The 22904-nt window shown below is 45.8% G+C and overlaps 1 protein-coding gene across 1 annotated transcript in view; it reads right to left on the bottom strand.

The window, feature by feature from the left end:
- The window catches only part of adamts17 (ADAM metallopeptidase with thrombospondin type 1 motif, 17), a gene marked incomplete at its 5' end in the record, with an annotated part of 117412 nt that overhangs the window by 53589 nt on the left and 40919 nt on the right, over positions 1 to 22904 (bottom strand). Inside the window, 2 exons of the mRNA XM_079803901.1 lie at positions 10861 to 11015; positions 15406 to 15489. Of these exons, the coding sequence (XP_079660027.1) occupies positions 10861 to 11015; positions 15406 to 15489 (239 nt within the window). The remainder of the gene's footprint in view (positions 1 to 10860; positions 11016 to 15405; positions 15490 to 22904) is intronic.

Below are 22904 nucleotides of genomic sequence, written 5' to 3'. Positions count from 1 at the left end.
CCCTAGCCTGAATATTGTCCCCAAGTGTATAGAAATGTTGATCGGTGTAAAACCGAGTTCTGGCTGTCTTTCTCTGCCTTTGAGAAAATGACAGGCCAGACTAGCCAATCCTGAAGTCTCCTGGTTTGACGTCCAAGCAGGAACGGTTTCCTCCCTTTCCCCCGCCCAGAGAATCTGGCACGCCCATGCAAACACTCGAGATCATTAACGTTACTTGTGAACGAGTGAACGCTGGCAGTTTCTCAGTGTTTGGATGTACAAATGAAAACAGAAGTCTTTCTTCAGTTCCTTCTGATCTGTGATCATTGATTTCTTATGTGTAGCTAATTATTTATTATTTGTGGACATGCAGCGGCTTCTCTCTCTCCCGACAGAACGGTGTTTTCGTGTTTTCTATCTTGTGAGTCAGTGTTTTTGTACGTCCTCGACACGTCTATCTGTTCTTAAATGTGCATACAGTCGGGAGTTTCTGCTCAACATCAGCAGTCACATCTTTAGAGATAAACTTCAAACACGCCGAAGCTCGGCCTCCAACATCCCCGACCCCCAGTACTGCATCTGGCCCACAGCGGAGGCACCAAACGCGGCGTGAGATTAAGCAGAAGGAGGGTAAGCGTTAGGGTATCCGGCTAGGCTAGCCAGCTTTCCCCACAATAAACTGGATTACATTCGATTACAGCTGTTGTGTCTTTGTTTGCGCTGTGTAACGTCACTCAATGCGCGTCAATGACGCTATTCATATGATTGGAACATATCTAGAAATAATGCTATATTCAACACTTACTAACTCGTTCATCTCGCTGTAATGGTACATTGCATGTGTTACAAAGTTGGTAGAATAATGATGAAGAGGACTCGGTGTGACTGGGACTCGTGTTTATTCAGAACTCTCAGATACAAACACAATAAACTCGCGCTGACTGACAGCGCTCTCATAACGCAGTAGTTACTATAAATAACTTTGTTAGCAATCGCTTCGTCTCCGTGATGTCCGGTTCGCGAACGAATCATTCTTTTGAATCGGTTCTTTTTAGTGAACCGAACCAGTTCACCAAATCGGACTGAATCGTTCTAAACGGTTCGCGTCTCGAGTCAGCGCTGATCCATAATTTACTAAAGTTACTAACTTTCTGACATGAGTGACAGCCCCTCCGACTAGAAATAAACTAATAACCTGAAGTATATGCTAGTAACTACAACAGTTCACCCTGAACTGAGACATGCTGAGAGAACTGATGAGAAGTGAACACAGGTCCATCCGTCTCTCTGGCAGACTCGTGCCTGCTCGTGCCTCGTTAAACCACGCCCCCTCCGCTCATTTAAAATGCAAAGATGTCAGCCAATCACAACAGTGGGCGTTTTTACTGAAGTCTCACAGCAGACACGCCTCTTGAAGCAGGGCATTCAGCCACAGGGCAAACAGCAGTATAGAAAAAATGCCTTTTATTTCTAAATTATGACATTTTATGATGTAAAAATCATACTAATAATATAAGTACACCTCAGGAAACACTATAAAATAATAGAAAAATGCCATGCCATGGGACCTTTAAATAAAACATTTTAAATGTAAATTTTTTACAGTGTAAAATTTTTCAAAAGAACAGCTTTACTGTATAATGTTCTTTAAATTACGAGTAGGTTGTAGTTTTGGATGCTAGTTTCAAAGTAGTTTCCCCAACACTGGTGGTACCACAAGTGGGCAACAAATAACAAACTAAAACATCAGAGGACCTTTGAGGTGGCTGGACAGAAAAAAGAAATCAAATAGGCTTTTAGAATTAACAAAGACGTTGTTGTTTACTGAACGTCAGACAGCTAAGATGGATGTCTCTTGTTTTGAGTCTACAGTCATCAAACGTTTTCACCATACGTGCTCTGCGACGTGTCGCTTTGGCTGTCTGATGTCCCACTATTCCAAAGCGTTTTTTTATGTGGGCTTCTGGTTTCCTTTCCTGTTCCTTCACAGCTTAAGTGAATGTGACACACAGCTAGGTACTGAAGACGGATCCCGTTGGATACAGTAAGGCATGCTGATTTCCATTAGCGCTGACGTGCATGGAGCACTGTGTCACAACTGCTGCAAAACTGTCTAGGCGAAAGCATTTCTGACCTCACCCTGCATAACAGTAACTAATGAAGCTTTCCATTCAACTCGGGAAGTCAGAATTTCCATCTTCCTACTTGGAAGGGTGCAACAGAAAGGCAGACTTCCAATTTGGAAAATCGTGCAGAAATCTAGAAGTGCCAACATTACATAATAATCAGAACCATTTAGTAAACGCTTGCAGAGTGTGCTGTGTAAAACATGGTAAATGATAATCTCTGTGGAAAATCATACATTTCCTAGTATAATTTAAAGGGTACATAATACACAGTTTCTGCCAATCTCATGTTAGTATTGCATCCTTCATATCTCTTCTCTTTAGAGTCTTTAGTTTTATCATATTTATAAAAGACTGATTCTTTCGAAAGCAGCCGAGCTCATCAAGGCTTGCAGTGGGTGGGGCTAAAGAGTCACAAGCACACACACACACACACAATACATCATGGCATTATCCTTGGATAATATCCGACTCACTATATATGTTTGTGTTGTGTACATTATAAAAAAACAAAAAAACACAGACGTTTGACATTTCATTTTATGCAAAAACAAACTGCATCCACTGTTTCCTTAAAGCTGGGCTATTTGGGAACCTGAACATGGTTATCTTTCCCTCACAAACAAAAACACACTTCTTTAGTGACATTGTTGATTTCGTGGTCTAACAACAAAATGGCACCTGAACGAAGCTTGTCGATTGGCGTGCTCTTGCTCTGGGGGATGTATGCACGTGCTCATCCGGGAGAAGTGCCCATACAAGGAATTCCACCCTTTATGATGTCATACAGGGCCATACGCTAAAAAAAACTTTCCAAAACGTATTCAAATCAGCAGCTTCAAATATAACAGCAGAGTTGCTATTTTGTTCGTTCAACCTCCGAGCATCGAGCATTTATGGTCAGAAGTCAGATATAAAGTGGGAATATCCTCCATCTGACTTTGGATGGAACGCAGCACAAAACTAACTAAATATCTATCTATCCTAAAACATTCAAACGAGACTTTGCCAAGTTAACATTTGATACACAATCCTCAAACACACTCAAGTTTCGAGAGTGACAACTGCATTTCAATCCAGGAGTGAATCCTTGTAAATACTGTTCCATATGTGTGCGGACAGCAGTTAATCACTTTAACCTTGTTGTGGAGGATAAAGTAGAGTACATGGTGACTCTACCGAGACAGCATCACTCCACCTGAATCAGCTCTTTAAAATGCACAAAGTGAGCACAGATCGGCAAGTAACGATTTTAAGAAGAGTCTTAGCAAAGGGCAGATTGTGTTCAGAATGAGTTTAATCTCTCAGAAGAGCAGTGAAAAGCACATCTACAGCCATGTTAAGAAAATAATCTTTCTTCACTCAGCAAGTGCCGCGAGAACCTGGGACGAGCCACTGACAGCTCCTACAAAGCTGTGAGAAGGGAAACCGAGGCGCACCTTGTCAAGCCTTAATTTGCTTTCTCACTGCCCCGAGCCATCTTGGCATGCAAGCCGAGACAGATGTTGCTCCTGTATGCCGCATCCTTATAGAGAGTTCCTTTTGTACGCCAGCGGAGATCATATTTAACCCGGCACAGGGGGAACAAAGGCACTCTCTGTGTGAGCTCGCTCTCCCTGCGAGCTTCTTGGGCCCGGGATGACAGATATTATCTGACAGGCTCACATGAGTCGTTTTAACAAAAGGATTTTCTTTTTCTTTTCTTTTTTTTGATTCAGAAAATTACAGTACGCTAATAAACCCTAATCCCACACCGGGAATTCAGTGTTTTGGCTGCCGCTAGTAATCTGTTGTACTGAAAAGATGAAGATTGGGAGCAAACTTGTCTTGCTGACAGAAGGATTATTAGGGTCTATCACAGCTCAGATACTGGCAGGTTCAAATTGTGTTGGATCTCAATAAAAGGGATGAAAAAAGGTTAAATCTGTCTTAAACAACCAAGAGCTGAAAGATACAGGACTTCAAAGGATGTGTGTGACAAAAGGAAAGTGAAAGACGTAAAATAATATCTATGCAGATTTGACGGGCCCAAAAAAGTATTTGTATGCAGAAGTAAACTTAAAATTATCTGAACACAATTGCATTAAATAGCAAGAATCTCAAATGCTGCATGACCTTTTCTCTTGATTAACTTTCTTCGTCGTTTTTGGTCAATGTCTTTTAATAAACTGGCGTTTTGGTAATTTATGTGGATGTATGAAGCTCTACTCAAGTTCACACAGGTGTGGTTCTATGAACTATGAACATGATCCAGTAACACATCCACTAACAGAGTTCCCATTCAGTCGGTCACGTTCGACGTACGTCGGACGTACCGACGAATTGGGATCACTTCTGGGAGCCCCTATCAGCTTCGAGCTATCTAGAACCGGCCAATGGACAATTGGCGTGCGAGATTTGCATCTCGCGCCCCGCCCCGCGCCGCGGGTATAAACAGGAAGCGAGAGCGAATGCACGCTGTCATTCACTTCGGAGCCACACAGGCATATGAAGACGACTCACTCATCTGTTATTGAAGAGTATTTTCGCTGCTACAGCAGAGAACTAGACCGGAGAGGACCGGAAGAGGACGCGTGTTGGAGAAACGGCACCTTTCAGCGGGACCGCGCTGACTCATCCAGCTGCTGAGAGAGCAGAGAAAACTGCTGTTTTCACAGCAACAAATTTCTGTTGGTCTGGTTGGGCGTTTTCCCTGTTTGAGTACAGGCACGGGCTGCACACAATCCCGTGCGCTGTCGCGTTTCCCCCTGAGTGCTTCAGCACAGAGCGTTTCCTCACAAAAAGAGTTCACGGGTGACGTGCCGTCCTTTTCAGGATGTCTTACCACCCGTGCGTTTCTGGATGCGGTCGTTCCCTGTCCCCTGCTGACGGTCACAATCGCTGTCTCACGTGTTTGGGCATACAGCACGCTGAGGCGGCGTTTGTGGATGGCTCATGTTCCCACTGCGGGAACATGACCATCTCGGAGTTAAGATCGAGACTCTCCTACCTCCGGGCTGGGGGAGTCCCCTTACCCATCCCACGAACCAGGGCTGCCCCTAACCCGGGCGGTCCTGCTTCTTTGGATGGCCAGGGTGATCTGAGGATCACGTTTAGGGCAAACCCGCCGAGTGAATCTCCGCAGGCCCCTATTCCCTCTGCTCCGCAGCCGGTAGAGCCTCCAGGAGAACCCGCTGGACCCTCCCACGGGAGACCAGTGGTGACTTTTGGAGCTCCAGCAGACGAACAGATGTCAATCGCTGCATCGGAGGGGGAGTTTCAGTCCTCGGGGGATGAAGGGTCAGTTGTACTGCCTCCCTCTGGGAGAGTGGCAACGGCTGCCCCGGACCCTGAGATGGCTGCTATGCTTTCCCGGGCCGCCGAAAGGGTTGGGCTCGAGTGGAACCCTCCACCGTGTCCCGAACCCTCTAGGTTGGACGATTGGTTCCTCGGGGTGGGTCGCGCTGGTTCTCAGCGTCCCGCCCCGACACCTTTCTTCCCGGAGGTGCATGAGGAGCTCACGAGGTCGTGGACGGCACCTTTTTCTGCCAGAAACCGGCCGAGTGACTCCTCCCCTCTCACTACCCTCGACGGCGGGCCAGCCAAGGGTTACGTGGGGATCCCGCCAGTGGAGCGCGCCGTCGCGATGCAACTGTGTCCGGCGACCGCCTCTAACTGGCGCGGTGACCCGCGTCTCCCGTCCCGGGCCTGTAAGTTCTCTTCCAGTCTGACTGGGAAGGCTTACAAGGCCTGCGGGCAGGCTGCGTCCGCTTTGCATGGCATGGCGTTGCTTCAGGTCCACCAGGCCCAGGCACTCCTTGACATGCACGAGGGTAGGCCTGACCCAGAGCTCCTCCGGGAGCTCCGGACGGCGACGGACCTCGCCCTCCGGGCGACGAAAGTCACCGCCCGTTCCATCGGTCAGGCGATGTCCACACTTGTGGTCCAGGAGCGTCATCTCTGGCTCAACCTGGCTGATATGAGGGAGGCCGATAAATATCGGTTCCTGGACTCCCCCATCTCGTCAGCTGGGTTGTTCGGCGACGCGGTCGAGAGCTTCGCCCAACAGTTCTCGGCCGCCCAGAAGCAGACGGAGGCGATCAAGCACATCCTGCCCCGGCGGCCCGCTGCTGCCCCCACCCCGCCGCCGGTGGCAGCGCCTCCGACTACTCGTCGCCGAGGACGTCCACCCGCCGCCGCCTCCGCCCCCGCCAAGGCACCGCAGCAGCCTTCCACCAGCCGACGGCGTGGGGCCGGCCGTGGGAAGGATGTCCAGCCCGCTCAGGCCGCTGCCAAGCCAGGTGGCAAGCGTCGTCGCAAGCGACCCTGAGACGGGCCACCCAGAGATGGAGGAAACTGCTCTGAGGGAGATGGCTGCAGCACCACTCCTTCCCCCGGAGGAGGGCCGGGGGAAAATCTTTTGTTTGTCTGTTCCGCCGCTGGTCCCAGTGCCAGCGGCACCCAAAACTTCAATAAAAGAGCAGTTTCCAATATCTCTGGGTGCCAAGAGAGCGCGCTTGGCGGTGGTCGACGCTCCCATGCCTCGCCACCCTCAAGTACCTCTCCCTTCGCCAACAGGGGACGCCGGCTGTCGGGACGCACACAAACGGCCTCCCCACACTCGCACGTCCCCTCCGCGGATGCAGGTAAGTGTTGCACAGCACACCCAGATCCCGCTACGGGCCGCTCCCATGCCGTCCGAGCCGGATCCCTGCGTTCCGCCTCGCTGCCCCGCTGCGGGTACGTCTGTGGTGCCGATGGTCCCCCTTGCTCGGAGTCTGGGAGCCTGGCTAGCGCTTCCCAGCCCGTCTCGGTGGCTCATCCGTACCATCAGACTCGGCTATGCGATTCAGTTCGCCCGGCGTCCCCCCAAGTTCAGGGGCGTTCACTTCACGACTGTAGTGGAGGCGAACGCCCCCGTGCTCAGGGCGGAGATCGCTGTCCTACTGGCGAAGGACGCGATAGAGCCGGTCCCTCAAGCCGATATGAGGTCCGGGTTCTACAGCCCGTACTTCATTGTACCCAAGAAAGGCGGCGGGTTACGACCGATCTTGGACCTGCGATTCCTGAACCGGTCCCTTCACAGGCTGCCGTTCACGATGTTAACGCAGAAGCGCATCTTCAGGTGCATCCGTCCCCAAGATTGGTTTGCAGCGATCGACCTGAAGGACGCGTACTTTCATGTCTCGATTCTCCCTCGACACCGGCCCTTTCTGCGCTTCGCGTTCGAGGGACGGGCATATCAGTACCGCGTCTTACCCTTCGGCCTGTCCCTGTCGCCCCGCGTCTTTACGAAGGTTGCGGAGGCGGCCATTGCTCCCATGAGAGAGCATGGTGTTCGCATCCTCAACTACCTCGACGACTGGCTGATTCTTGCCCAGTCACGAGAGCAGTTGTGCGAACACAGGGACAAGGTGCTCAGTCACCTCAGCCAGTTGGGACTTCGGGTCAACTGGGAGAAGAGCAAACTCTGCCCCACGCAGAGGATCTCTTTTCTCGGTATGGAGATGGACTCGGTCGCCATGACTGCGCGCCTCACCGAGGAGCGCGTCCAGTCGGTGTTGAACTGCCTGAATTCATTCAAAGGCAGGACAGCGGTTCCACTGAAACATTTTCAGAGGCTCCTGGGGCATATGGCATCCGCAGCCGCAGTAACGCCGCTCGGATTGCTTCAAATGAGACCGCTTCAACGCTGGCTACGCGATCGAGTCCCGAGATGGGCGTGGCACAGCGGTTCCCTCCGCGTCCAAGTGACTCCGAGGTGCCGCCAAACCTTCGGCCCGTGGTCGGACCCTTTGTTTCTCCGGGCGGGAGTCCCCCTAGAACAAGTGTCCAGGCACTCCGTTGTCTCCACGGATGCCTCATCCACGGGTTGGGGTGCCACGTACAACGGGCTTGCAGCTTCGGGCCTGTGGACGGGGCCTCAGCTGCAATGGCATATCAATTGCCTCGAGTTGTTAGCAGTTCGTCTTGCACTCAGCCGCTTCAAAGTGCCGCTCAGAGGCAAGCACGTTCTGGTCCGGACGGACAACACTGCGGCCGTAGCGTACATCAACAAACAAGGTGGTCTACGCTCCCGTCGCATGTCGCAACTCGCCCGCCATCTCCTCTTATGGAGTCAGAAGCATCTGAGGTCGCTTCGTGCTGTTCACATTCCGGGCCTGCTCAATTGTGCGGCCGACGAGCTGTCACGTCAGCAGGAACTTCCGGGAGAATGGCGACTCCATCCCCAGGCGGTCCAGCTAATCTGGAGTCGTTTCGGGGCCGCACAGGTAGACCTGTTTGCCTCCCCAGAGACGACCCACTGTCAGTGGTTTTATTCCTTGACCGAGGGAACCCTCGGGTCGGATGCCCTGGCCCACAGCTGGCCCCGGGAAGAACGCAAGTATGCGTTTCCCCCAGTGAGCCTTCTTGCGCAGACTCTGTGCAAAGTCAGGTAGGACGAGGAGCAGGTCCTGTTGGTCGCTCCGTATTGGCCCAACCGGACTTGGTTCCCGGAACTAGTGCTCCTTGCGACAGCACCTCCCTGGCCCATTCCTCTGAGGCAGGACCTCCTGACTCAGAGACGGGGCACCCTATGGCACCCGCGTCCAGACCTCTGGAAACTCCATGTCTGGTCCCTGGACGGGACGCGGAGGTTCTAGGTGACCTACCACAAGCGGTAGTTGACACCATCACTTCCGCTAGAGCCCCCTCTACGAGGCGCCTCTATGCGTTGAAGTGGAACCTGTTCGTCGATTGGTGCTCTTCCCGCCAAGAAGACCCCCGAAGATGTTCGATCGCTTCTGTGCTTACCTTTCTACAAGATGGGTTGGAGCGAAGGCTGTCTCCCTCCACCCTCTAGGTCTATGTCGCCGCTATCGCCGCTAATCATGAGTTCGTAGATGGAAAATCTCTAGGTAAGCACGATCTGATCGTCAGGTTCCTTAGGGGAGCGAGGAGATTAAATCCTCCTCGTCCTCCCTCTATACCCTCTTGGGACTTAGCTCTGGTGCTTACTGCACTACAGAGAGAACCCTTTGAGCCTCTGCAGTCAGCCGAGTTGAAAATCCTGTCGTTAAAGACTATACTCCTGATTGCGTTGGCCTCCATCAAGAGGGTAGGGGACCTGCAGGCATTTTCGGTCGACGAATCGTGCCTGGTGTTCGGGCCCGGTAACTCTCATGTGATCATGAGACCCCGGCCTGGATACGTGCCCAAGGTTCCCACTACTCCCTTCCGGGACCAAGTGGTGAGCCTGCAAGCGCTGCCTTCGGAGGAGGCAGACCCAGCCCTAGCTTTTCTCTGTCCCGTCCGTGCTCTCCGGACTTACGTGGACAGAACGCAAAGCTTCAGGACCTCAGAGCAGCTCTTCGTCTGTTACGGAGGACAGCAGAAGGGAAAGGCTGTCTCCAAGCAGAGGATGGCCCACTGGATAGTGGACGCCATCGTCTTGGCTTATCAGTCCCAAGACGTGCCCTGCCCGCTCGGGTTAAGAGCCCACTCCACTAGGGGTGTTGCCTCTTCCTGGGCGCTGGCTCGTGGCGCCTCGCTGACAGATATTTGTAGAGCTGCGGGCTGGGCGACACCTAACACGTTCGCTAGATTCTATAGCCTCCGTGTAGAGCCGGTCTCTTCCTGTGTGCTCACTTCCCATAGTCAGTAACACCGAAGTACCCGTTCCAGTGTCGGCTTGCTGCGCCATTCCCTCCCCTATGGTAGACGGATGCGTGCGCTTATTCTGCTCCAGTCGAGTTCCCCGGAACGGCGAACCCTGTTGAGTCCTCCGCAACCCGCGGCAGTCGGACGTGGCGGAGCGTTCGACGCCAGGTCTAACACTCGTATGCATTGGTGGAACTTGTGTTAGGCTGGGTTCCGTATGTAGTGACCCCCACGGCGGTCCCATATGTGTATTCTTCCACGGTACGGCTCCCTACGGCGAGCCCGTGTCTTTCCCTCGGCAGAGCTCCTCTGCCGTCTCAGGTTCGTGTTGTCTCCCTCCTAATTGACCGGGGCCACCCCTGAGACTTCCGTATGTTGTGCTGCCTACGGCCAGCCCATACGTGTATTCTCCACATGTTAACTCCCTCTGGGCATGATGTGGCTCCGCAGCTGCCTTCACAGGCACGCTTTCCCAGCGTTATCCAATACAGTCAGCTGAGTGGGTCTTGCGGAACAGCAGCTTGACTCTCCCTGCGTGAACCTACCCGCCCGCATCAGATCGGGGTCTGTGGGGCTCATCGCTGGGCGCTGGAAGTGGTAGTAACTATGGCGTTTTCCATAGGGGATCCCAATTCGTCGGTACGTCCGAAGTACGTCGAACGTGACCGACTGAATGGGAACGTCTCGGTTACGTATGGTAACCCTCGTTCCCTGAAGGAGGGAACGGAGACGTACGTCCCGTCGCCACAGTTGCTGTACCATCACTGCAGGTCGAGCCACTACGTGTGGCCCCTCAGTGAAAAACAGCGTGCATTCGCTCTCGCTTCCTGTTTATACCCGCGGCGCGGGGCGGGGCGCGAGATGCAAATCTCGCCGCACGCCAATTGTCCATTGGCCGGTTCTAGATAGCTCGAAGCTGATAGGGGCTCCCAGAAGTGATCCCAATTCGTCGGTACGTCCGACGTACGTCTCCGTTCCCTCCTTCAGGGAACGAGGGTTACCATACGTAACCGAGACGTTTTGCTTGTGCTATCTTTCTTTAAATAAATGCACTTGGTTTGACATTTTTTTATTTAATGCAATGAAATTCAGACAAGTATGAATGAAATGTCAAAATAATTGTTGAGGTCATTACCTGGTGACCAGCACAGCCGCATCCACAGGAGGAGGGTCGTCTCTGCTCCCAGGAACATGATTGTTACCCAGGTATCGTGCGCCGTATTCCTCATGCTGCCAGTGACAGAAACTCTCCAAGGCTTTTTCCCCATGATGGCCCACCTTCAGCTTCTCCTAAGAGCACATTGGACAGTATCTGCACATTAGTATATAATTAATAAGATGGGCCTTATTTTAACGTATGGATTTTACGTATTTTCATGTTTCATTTATGTAAATGTTTTATTGAGTCTGTTATTACTTTTTCATTTGTGTGCTGGTATGGGTCACTTAATCTCAAAAACAGAAATAGATTACAGGGTATTGTTAAAGTGTGTGGTAAGATTGTTGGCACCAGTCTGAATGATTTGAATAGTTTGTATAAAGCCAGGACTCTGAGGAAGGCTGAGTTTAGGATGATAGATTCCAGCCATCCCTTGCTGTTTTCTCTTGTGTGTCGTGTTGTTGTGTGTTTGTTTGTTTTTGCTGATTGTAAGGATTACTGCTGGCTGTGAAACAAATTGCCCCTTGGGGATAATAAAGTTGGCCTAACCTAACCTTACAATCTGAGCGCATGGCGCAGGTGCACTTATCTGAATCCACTTTTGCTCGGTCGGTGCGCATGGTCCAAAAGGGTTGTACCTATTCTCTAAATGAGTCATGGGTGTGTTTTGGGCGTAATGTGCAATAAACCAATCAGAATCTCTTCTCCCATTCCCTTTAAAAGCCAGATGCGCTTGCACCATGATGGATTCGCTATTTACATGGCGGAATTTGCAAGAGGAAAGACCAGAGAGGAATCCTTTTATTTTTAATATTTAAAAATCTTTGTGCGCTGCTGCGCACAACAAGTGTGTGTGTAACAAGCAGAGTGTACGCGTGTTGTGCACCCACCTATAGGCGCATATTACTAACGCACCCTTTAAATAACAAAAAATACTGCGCTATTGACTTTAGGCCAGGTTTTTGTTGATCAATGGCGCAGTCGTTTTCAGTTGCCTCAAAATAGCAACGCACCAACAATGTGCCTGAACACACCTCGTTTTCAGACCAGCACACCCATGGGCGAAAAGATGGGCACGAGTGCATTTGCTATTTAAACAACGTGGTGCTGGATGTGAACATGATAACTGTCGGGCTGAAACTAATAACACAACATGCAAATAACACTTGTGTCGCGAGCCTGGTGTCGCATTGCACCGGGTGTAGGGCCCCATTAAACAGGAAAAGTTTAAAATACATGCTTCCCACTTTATTTGTAAGGACATCTGTAGTAAAAAACCTTCAGTGGTCATTTAAACACGATCAGAGTATTAAATGTTAGTTCATGCACCTTACATGCCGGTGAACTGCAGGATTTATTTTTTCCTTTAAAACAGAATTATGTCCCACACTGCCTCGTTTTCATTTGCCTCAAATTAAATATGACATTTACTGTTCCAGGGATAAATAGTTTACTCTTCTAGTCAGTGGATTTTACTTTAAAGACCCTATAAATAAAAAAGAGCAGTATTTCTTATTCACAAAGGAAAGAGGGCACACAAATCAAATTTGGCATTAAACAGCCTTTATGGTGTTTACATGAATGATGATTTGCTACTTTGCTACTTGCTAGTCATTATAGAGAGTGTTTTATTAGAGGGTTTGTTTAAGGTTTGTATACACTCTGTTCAAGAGTTTGAGGTCAGTAAGATTTTTTTTTTAAATACATTAATACTTTTATTATTTAACAAGGACACATTCAATTCTTTTACATTGTAAAACTTTTATATTGTTACAAAAAATATTTCAAACAAATGCTGTTTTTTTTTAGCTTTCTATAATTAATCAACGAACCCTGAAAAAATGTTTCACGGTTTCCACAAAAATATGAAGCAGCACAACTGTTTTCAACATAGAGCAGCAAATCATCATATTAGAATGATTTCTGAAGGATCATGTGACAATGAAGACTGGAGTAACGATGCTGAAAATTCAGCTACGCAATCACAGGAATAAATTACATTTCAAAATATATTCAAACGGAAAACAGTTATTTTAAAGGTCCCATGTAAAACCGAGTTCTGGCTGTCTTTCTCTGCCTTTGAGAAAATGACAGGCCAGACTAGCCAATCCTGAAGTCTCCTGGTTTGACGTCCAAGCAGGAACGGTTTCCTCCCTTTCCTAATTATTTATTATTCGTGCACACACTGCGGCTTCTCTCTCTCCCGACAGAACGGTGTTTTCTATCTTGTGAGTCAGTGTTTTTGTACGTCCTCGTCGCGTCTATCTGTTCTTAAATGTGCATACAGTCGGGAGTTTCTGCTTAACATCGGCAGAGCCACATCTTTAGAGATAAACCTCACGCACGCCGAAGCTCGGCCTTCAACATCCCCGACCCCCAGTAATGCATCTGGCCCACAGCGGAGGCACCAAACGCGGCGTGAGATTAAGCAGACGGGGGGTAAGCGTGAGGGTATCCGGCTAGGCTAGCCAGCTTTCCACACAATAAACTGGATTACATTCGATTACTGCTGTTGTGTCTTTGTTTGCGCTGTGTAAGTTACTCAATGCGCGTCACGCTTTTCATATGATTGGAACATATCTAGAAATAATGCTTTAATCAAACTTACTAACTCGTTCATCTCGCTGTAATGGTACATTGCGTGTTACAAAGTTGGTAGAATAATGATGAAGACGGACTCGGCGTGACTGGGACTCGTGTTTATTCAGAACTCTCAGATACAAACACAATAAACTCGCGCTGACTGACAGCGCTCTCAAAACTCCGTAGTTACTATAAGTAACTTTGTTAGCAATCGCTCCGTCTCCGTGATGTCCGGTTCGCGACCGAATCATTCTTTTGAATCGGTTCTTTTTAGTGAACCGAACCAGTTCACCAAATCGGACTGAATCGTTCTAAACGGTTCGCGTCTCGAGTCAGCGCTGATCCATAATTTACTAAAGTTACTAACTTTCTGACATGAGTGACAGCCCCTCCGACTAGAAATAAACGAATAACCTGAAGTATATTCTATTAACTACAACAGTTCACCCTGAACTGAGACATGCTGAGAAAACTGATGAGAAGTGAACTCAGGTCCATCCGTCTCTCTGGCAGCAGCTCGTGCGTCGTAGACCTCGTTAAACCACGCCCCCTCCGCTCATTTCAAATGCAAAGATGTCAGCCAATCACAACAGTGGGCGTTTTTACTGAGGTCTCACAGCAGACACGCCTCTTGAAGCAGGGCAGTCAGCCACAGGGCAAACCGCAGTATAGACATTTCTAAATTATGACATTTTATGATGTAAAAATCATACTAACAATATAAGTACACCTGAAACACTATAAAATAATAGAAAAATGCCATGCCATGGGACCTTTAAATTGTAATAATTTTTTACAATATTACTGTCTTTACTGTATTTTTGTTCAAATAAATGTAGCCTTGGTGAGCATAAGAGACTTATTTCAAAAACATAAAATAAAATAATAAAATAAATGAATAAATAAATAAATAAAATACAAAAAAATAATAATAATAAAATAAAATAATGAAAAAAATTAAATTATTAAATAAAATTAAATAAAACAATTAAATAAAATTACATTTGAACCAACCCCAAACTTTTGAACAGTAGTGTTCATCTATGCCTTCAAGATCAGCAATATTTTTGGTCCAATTATAAATGTGTATCTGATAAAAGTCTGTCAACTTGTAGAAGTACACCAGCACATATAGTTTAGCACAGGAGTGTCCAAAGTCAGTCCTGGCCAGGGCTGCTGTCCTGCAGAGTTTAGCTCCAGCTTACCTCAACACACCTGCTGGAAGTTTCTAATATGCCTAGTAAGACCTTGATTAGCTGGTTTAGGTGTGTTTAATTGGGGTTGGAGCTAAACTCTGCAGGACAGTGGCCCTCCAGGAGCAGGATTGGACACCCCTGGAAGTTGGAACTCTTGGACTCATCAAATCTAACAGTCTCCATGGGATCTTTAATTTCTTCATGAACTTCCGCTGACATAAACATGGGCTTTGTTGATTCATCGATCACACAATGGGTGAGAATTGCTGGTGTAATTCAGCTGGACTTGAAGGCGGTTTGTTTTAAGCATCTAAACCCTTCATTTCCCTGATTTGATCATCCTGATATCAGAGATTGTGAGTCCAAAGGTTTTGCCCTGAAGCAACACACATATACACACACACACACATATATATATATTATATATATTATATATGTGTGTGTGTATATATACACACACTAATGGCTATTCTGTGACATCCTGACATACATCATTTTAGACTTTAGATGCTCAACAAAACCTTCCGGCAGACTCTCCGGAGCCTTTAGAGAGAACGCAATCCAGCAATAAAATGGAGGGGAAAACCGGTAGTTAAAACACACACACACATTCTGAGCAGGATAACATCACAGGTCCTGAAAATAGGAATAAAACAGCAAGGGGGCGGATATACAGCAGGTTGAGTAACTACATAGATCTGGTTGTTAATCTAGTGTTTATACATCACAAAGTCACACTTACCGGACGGGTGTGCAGGAGAACCAACTTGGTGACCCGGATGTTGAGCCACACACCCAAACTCTGGTGTTGAAACATGTTATAAACCTATACAAAGAAAACAAGACAAGAGAATTAACTTACTGATTAAATATGCAATATCACATACAGTATAAAAATAAAAAGTTCCATATTGAAAGTTATGTTATTGTTTAGCAATTGACTAGTTTGTGTTTTACAATAACCAAAGGCAAAACTTTGACAAAATATTCACTTAAAATTCACTTAAAATATTTATACACAGAAAACATGTAGTATCTTTTTAGTAGAGCCAAAGTTAAAATGTCTGTTAAGTGCCAAGCAGGAAATATCAGATGACTTATCGGCCTAGCTGGTATTTCGGGCTATTTAATGCCATTTCAATGAAGTGAATATAGAGAAAAATCAAAGAAAATAATGTAGACTCTTTGAAGTCATTGTCTTCACCTGTAGCAAAAATGGAGTTTCAGTTGGTAAGTTCGATTAATTTCTGTGAATTAGTTCAAACGTCATTTGCAACATCATTTTTTGTATTATTATTGGTGCATATAAATGAAAATGATTTGTATTTTCCAATATGACCACTGACAGGTGAAGTCAATAACATTGATTATCTCTTCATCACGGCACCTGTTAGTATGTGGGATAAATTAGGCAGCAAATTGACATTTTGGCCCCAAAATTGATATGTTAGAAGCAGGAAAAATGGGCAAGCGTAAGGATTTGAGCGAGTTTGACAAGGGCCAAATTGTGATGACTACATGACTGGGTCAGAACATCTCCAAAACTGCAGCTCTTGTGGGGTGTTCCTGGTCTGCAGTGGTCAGTATTTATCAAAAGTGGTCCAAGGAAGGAACAGTGGTAAACCGGCGACAGGGTCACGGGCGGCCAAGGCTCTTTGATGCACGTGGGGAGCGAGGGCTGGCTCATGTGGTCCGAACAAACAGACGAGCTACAGTAGCTCAAATTGTCCAAGAAGTTAATGCTGATTCTGATAGAAAGGTGTCAGAAAACAGTGCATTGCAGTTTGTTGCGTATGGGGCTGCATAGCCGCAGACCAGTCAGGGTGCCCATGCTGACCCCTGTCCACCGCCGAAAGCGCTAACAGTGGGCACATGAGCATCAGAACTGGACCATGGAGCAATGGAAGAAGGTGGTCTGGTCTGATGAATCACGTGGATGGCCAGGTGCGTGTATGTCGCTTACCTGGGGAACACATGGCACTAGGATGCACTATGGGAAGAAGGCAAGCCGGGGGAGGCAGTGTGACTTGGCCTCCAAATTCCCCAGATCTCAGCATCTGTGGGATGTGCTGAACAAACAAGACCGATCCATGGAGGACTTAAAGTATCTGCTGCTAACATCTTGGTGCCAGATACTACAGCACACCTTCAGGGGTCTAGTGGAGTACATGCCTCGACGGGTCAGGGCTGTTTTGGCAGCAAAAAGGGGGACCAACACAATATTAGGTCATAATGTTATGCCTGATCAGTGTATCCTTTGTTGTGATAATTTTGTGGAAAACTTGCACGGATACTTTGATCTAAATTTACATTATTTTACATCTTGCATAACGATGTTTAAATAAATATAGCCATACTGTACACATAGAGCACCTTCAGTTTGTGAAGTGAATGTATGAACAGGTTAAAAGAATGTATATGCCAAATGCATAAATTAATAACCTCCATGCCACTTGGCCAAATAACAGTTCAAAATTTGCAAGCCAATTTGCTACACAATAACTTCTGGTTTATAACATACAGTATCTCTACATAAAGTAAGATAAAAGAATCAAGAAAGAAATAGAGTTGAGCTTTCATCACCCTCACAGAGCAAGCTGTGTGATTCTCAATACCATAAAAAACATTTGTGCTGACTATTGTACAGAAAAAAGCCAACGACAATTCCATGCGGGATGAAGTTAATGAAGAAGTATAGCGCTGAACTGAAGGGAGGATTCAGATATTGATGAGTAACCAGCATCTGGAGGGGAATATCAGCGCCTGATTTGAATAACAGCACGATTTTCCACGGCGTTGTCAAACTTGTCTGTGAAGAATGTAAATCTAAGGACCACGGGGAGAACAAAAGGAGGTGTACGTTCTTACAAAATCACACACATCTGGGCAATTCGTTTATTTTTACATTAATCTTCATATGACTCATCATTGTCATTAGAGATACAGTAGAAAGGGCAGTTCTTGAATTGATGAGCTTTGCTTTACCACAGCAGATGCAGTGAGGTGTTGTTTTGTGGATTGTTTTACAGATCAATATTTCGTTTGTTTGTACTTTATTACACAGGCTCGTTTCCAGACGCCCGCAGCACACTCAGTGTTTACGAACCTGTTCTGAATGAGAGTGAGGTCATTCACTCTGGATGAACTGAAAAACACAAGCCATGAAGATTTTGCTTTGTTCCTTCCTTTCAAACCTTCACAAAATCTCATCTTAAAGTTTGAACAGGGACAAAAGCTGAGTGTTAAAGTCAATATAAAGTCAAAACACATCAAATTTACTTTTTAATACACATTCATGTCTGCACCTTATTTCAAAGAAAAATTATATGTTGGTCTTCATAATCTTGTATCTAAATTAGCATTTTTTTTTATATTATATTATTTGATTAATATTTTTAGTTTGACTATTGAAAATATTTCTGCAAGTTTTAGCAATGTTTTGTCATGTGCTTTTGTCATTTTTGTTAGTTTGGTAACACTTTATTTCGATGATCTACTTTAGACATTCTACAAACCAATGTTTCCCATACATTGATTTATTTGTGGTGGCCTGCCACAATTTCAACATTGACCGTCACAAATATACTTTCCTTTTCCCTTTAAATTTTTATTTTACAATTAAAATTGAATAAAAATCTTCATTGTAGAGGTGCTCAGCACCTCTCTCTCACATGACACAGCGAACAAATTAAAACATGGGGGTGTATCTCAATATGCGTTCCTCTTGTGTACTTGCGTTCCCATTGAAATGTCATCAGTCAGATGTTACTGAGGGAGAAGACGGCTGACCAAGTTTACCAGGACTACCAGTTTACATGAACACGTTCACCTGCACATGTATTAAAGTTAACTCTGATAAGAGTCTATCTATGTTCTTAAAACAACGCTGTGAATCACGGAGAACTAACTTTTTAAACAAATTATTTGCAAGCATGTAAGAAGCATAGCAGCTAACGTTAGAATACAGTTGGGCTGTCGAGGATAGCACAATGTACATAGGCAAAGTGATATCGACTGTAATGTTAACTTCTTTAACTCAACCTTTAACCTTCAATCCAGATGAATATTGACAAATATTTCCAAGAATAAAAAGGCTACATCCTATCCTGAGAAGGCACAAACAGGGGTATCCGCAAAACAGAGATAGAAACTTACAAGGCGGGAAAGCTGAACAGTTCAATCAGTATGATTAGCTATCAAGTTCATTTGATTCGAATATATCCAGGCTTCAACCAGTGCTCCTGTGGCAACTGAAATAGATAGAGAGGGTCAGGAAGAGATCGATAATGAAGAGAGTGAGATGGGCAAAAAACAGATGTGCAAGCAGTCCAGGTCAGAAAAGCTGATTTCTCAGGAAAAGGAGCCTCATTTCTATTTTTCTGTGCCTTATAGACATGACATCAAGCACCAAGCACAGAGGCACTGGATTTAATTCAAAGTGGCTAAATATGCCCTTATGAAAGGGCATAAGAATATTTTTTCAGAAAGCCCCATAAAATAGCATGTTCAAACAAATGTGCAAAATGTACCATAAATAGTAGTGCTGTCATGTGTGGGAGATGTTTAATTATGTCAATAAAGTTCTTCGCAATTTGAAATATTTGCTTTGGAACATATTTTTGTGTTGTTTTGTACAACCCCAAATCAGAAAAAGTTGGGACAGTATGGAAAACGCAAAAAAAAAAAAAAGAAGTGATTTCTAAATTTACTTTGACTTGTATTTCATTGCAGACAATATGAACACACAATATTTCATGTTTTGTCTGGTCAACTTCATGTCATTTGTAAATATGCATCCTTTCCTGTCATTCAGACCTGCAACACATTTCCAAAAAAGTTGGGACAGTAAAGCATTTACCACTTTGTAATGTTGCCATTCCTTTTCACAACCCTTAAAAGACGTTTAGGGACTGAAGACACCAAGTGATGAAGTGTTTCAGGTGTAATTTTGTCCCATTCTTCCTGCAAACAAGTCTTAAGGTGGGCAACAGTACGGGGTCTTCGTTGTTGCATTTTGCGCTTCAAAATGCGCCACACATTCTCTATTGGAGACAGGTCGGGACTGCAGGCAGGCCAGTCAAGTACCCGTACCCTCTTCCTCCGCAGCCAGGACTTTGTAATGTGTGCAGAATGTGGTTTTGCATTGTCTTGTTGAAATATGCATGGACGTCCCTGGAAAAGATGTCTTCTTGAAGGCAGCATATTATGCTCCAAAATCTCTATGTACTTTTCAGCATTAATGGTGCCTTCACAGAAGGGCAAGTTACCTTTGCCAAGGGCACTGACCATGACAGACCCTGGCTTTTGATCCTTTTCTTCTTTGGTCCGGAGCACACGGCATCCATTCCTCCCAAAAAATACCTCAAATACTGATTCATCTGACCACAGTATACGTTTCCACTGTGTGATGGTCCATCCCAGATGCCTCCGAGCCCAGAGAAGTCGACGGCGCTTCTGGACACTGTTAACATAGGGCTTCCTTTGGCACAGTACAGTTTTAACTGGCATTTGTGGATGTAACTACGTATTGTGGTTCTTGACAAAGGTTTGCCAAAGTAGTCCTGAGCCCATGTGGTGATATCGCTTATGGATGAATGACGATTCTTGATGCAGTGCCGCCTGAGGGATCGGAGATCACGGTTGTTCAGCTTAGGCTTGCGCCCTTGTCCTTTACGCACTGAAATTCCTTCAGATTCCTTGAATCTTTTAATTATGTTATGCACTGTTGAATGTGAAATATCCAAATATCTTCCTATCTTTCTTTGAGGAACATTGTTTTTAAACATTTCAATAATTTTCTCACGTATTTGTTGGCAAACTGGCGATCCTCTGCCCATCTTTGCTCCTAAAGGATTAGACCTTTCTTGGATGCTGCTTTTGTACCAAATCATAATTACAATCACCTGTTGACATCTCCTGTTTCAAATCACATCATTATTTAACCATTTTACCTCATTACTAGCCCTAAATTGCTCCTGTCCCAACTTTTTTTTAAATGTGTTGCAGGTCTGAATGACAGGAAAGGATGCACATTTACAAATGACATGAAGTTGACCAGACAAAACATGAAATATTTTGTGTTCATATTGTCTGCAATGAAATACAAGTCAAAGTAAATTTAGAAATCACTTCTTTTTTTTTTGCGTTTTCCATACTGTCCCAACTTTTTCTGATTTGGAGTTGTATTATAGTAGAGGGTTCGGCTTTGTAGGGTTAACCAAATAGTAAGCACTGACTAACTATAAGAAACTCTGCAACTACATTTCAACAAGAACTCATTAGAGTATTAATTGTCTGTCTGCTTAATATATGCTAACACTTTATTTTCAGTTTTGGTTTGGTTCTGTTCTGTTCCGGTGTTCCCGATCCTAGTTTGTTTTACTCATTATGTTAAGCACCTGTCTCTAGTTCTGTTGATATCCTGTGTATATAAGGCCCTCAGTTTGTTCAGTTTTTTTATCTTGTGTTGTTTATTCCTGCCATGTGTTTGCTCCTGTGATTTCTGATATTTGTATATCTTCTTTGTTTTTGTTATTAATAAAGATAGCTGCATATAAATCCTTTCTTCTCCTCGTTTTGCCTGACCTGCCGTGACAAGTGCGGTCAGAGCCACAATATTATTGTAAGTTTAGCAACACCTACCTCTACTGCAAAAAGCATTTTACTGGTTACATTTCTAAAGAGACTGTATTAGAATGATGACTTTAAATTCTGATTTGTTGCCTTAAATCTAAGACGCTTCAAAATGCAGCCTACATAGACAGCACAGTATTTTTGTAACAGAGCCCATGTGATTAAACAGAGGTGTGTGTGTGTGTGTGTGTGTGTGTGTGTGTGTGTGTGTGTGTGTGTGTGTGTGTGTGTGTGTGTGTGTGTGTGTGTGTGTGTGTGTGTGTGTGTGTGTGTGTGTGTGTGTGTGTGTGTGTGTGTGTGTGTGTGTGTGTGTGTGTGTGTGTGTGTGTGTGTGTGTGTGTGTGTGTGTGTGTGTGTGTGTGTGTCCAAGAGCTGCCGACTCATGAATGTCACACACAGCACAGGTGCGGTCAGCAGAGCAAATGTTACACTCACACACTCACTCCCAACCGTTATCTGTCTCTGTCCTGTTTTATGACCCATTTCTCTTCACTAGTTACACTAGTGTCCAAATGCTCGGTTACATGCAAAATGCGCAAAATATGTAGTGTAAACAATCTAAATGTATTATTTTTTTAATTAGCTCATATGTAAAGAGTTAATTTGTAAAAAACGTATTAACTGTAAAAAGTTCTCACTTTATTGGGAAAATGTCATTAAGTGCTTTAAACTAACCTTTATTACACATTAATTGCATTAGTATTAAGTATATACACCAATCAGGCATTACATTATGACTATATTGTGTTGGTCCCCCTTTTGCTGCCAAAACAGCCCTGGCCCGTCGACGCATGGACTCCACTAGACCCCTGAAGGTGTACTGTGGTATCTGGCACCCAGATGTTAGCAGCAGATCCTTTAAATCCTGTAAGTTGCGAGGTGAGGCCTCCATGGATCGGTCTTGTTTGTTCAGCACATCCCACAGATGCCCGATTGGATTGAGATCTGGGGAATTTGGAGGCCAAGCCAACACCTCAAACTTGTTGCTATGCTCCTCAAACCATTCCTGAACAATTTTTGCTTTGTGGCAGAGCGCATGATCCTGCTGAAAGAGGCCACAGCCACCAGAGAATACTGTTTCCATGAAAGGGTGTACATGGTCTGCAACAATGCTTAGGTAGGCAGTACGTGTCAAAAGAAGATCCAAGGTTTCCCAGCAGAACATTGCCCAAAGCATTACACTGCCTCTGCCGGCCTGGCTTCTTCCCATAGTGCATCCTGGTGCCATGTGTTCCTCAGGTAAACGGTCTTGGTAAACACGCACCCGGCCATCCACGTGATGTAAAAGAAAACTTGACCAGGTGACCAGACCACCTTCTTCCATTGCTCCATGGTCCATTTCGGAAGCTCACGTGCCCACTGTTGCCACTTTAGGCGGTGGACAGGGGTCAGCATGGGCACCCTGACTGGTCTGTGGCTATGCAGCCCCATACACAATAAACTGTGATGCACTGTGTATTCTGACACCTTTATATAAGAACCAGCATTAACTTCTTGAGCAATTTGAGCTACAGTAGCTTGTCTGTTTGATCGGACCACACGGGCCAGCCTTCGCTCCCCACGTGCATCAATGAGCCTTGGCCGCCCATGACCCTGTCGCCGGTTCAC

Source organism: Gobio gobio (genome assembly GCF_949357685.1).
Source record: "Gobio gobio genome assembly, chromosome: 2".
Lineage (NCBI taxonomy): Eukaryota > Metazoa > Chordata > Actinopteri > Cypriniformes > Gobionidae > Gobio > Gobio gobio.
The sequence above is the reverse complement of the archived record's forward strand: the minus strand, read 5'-3'. Positions and strand labels throughout refer to the sequence as shown.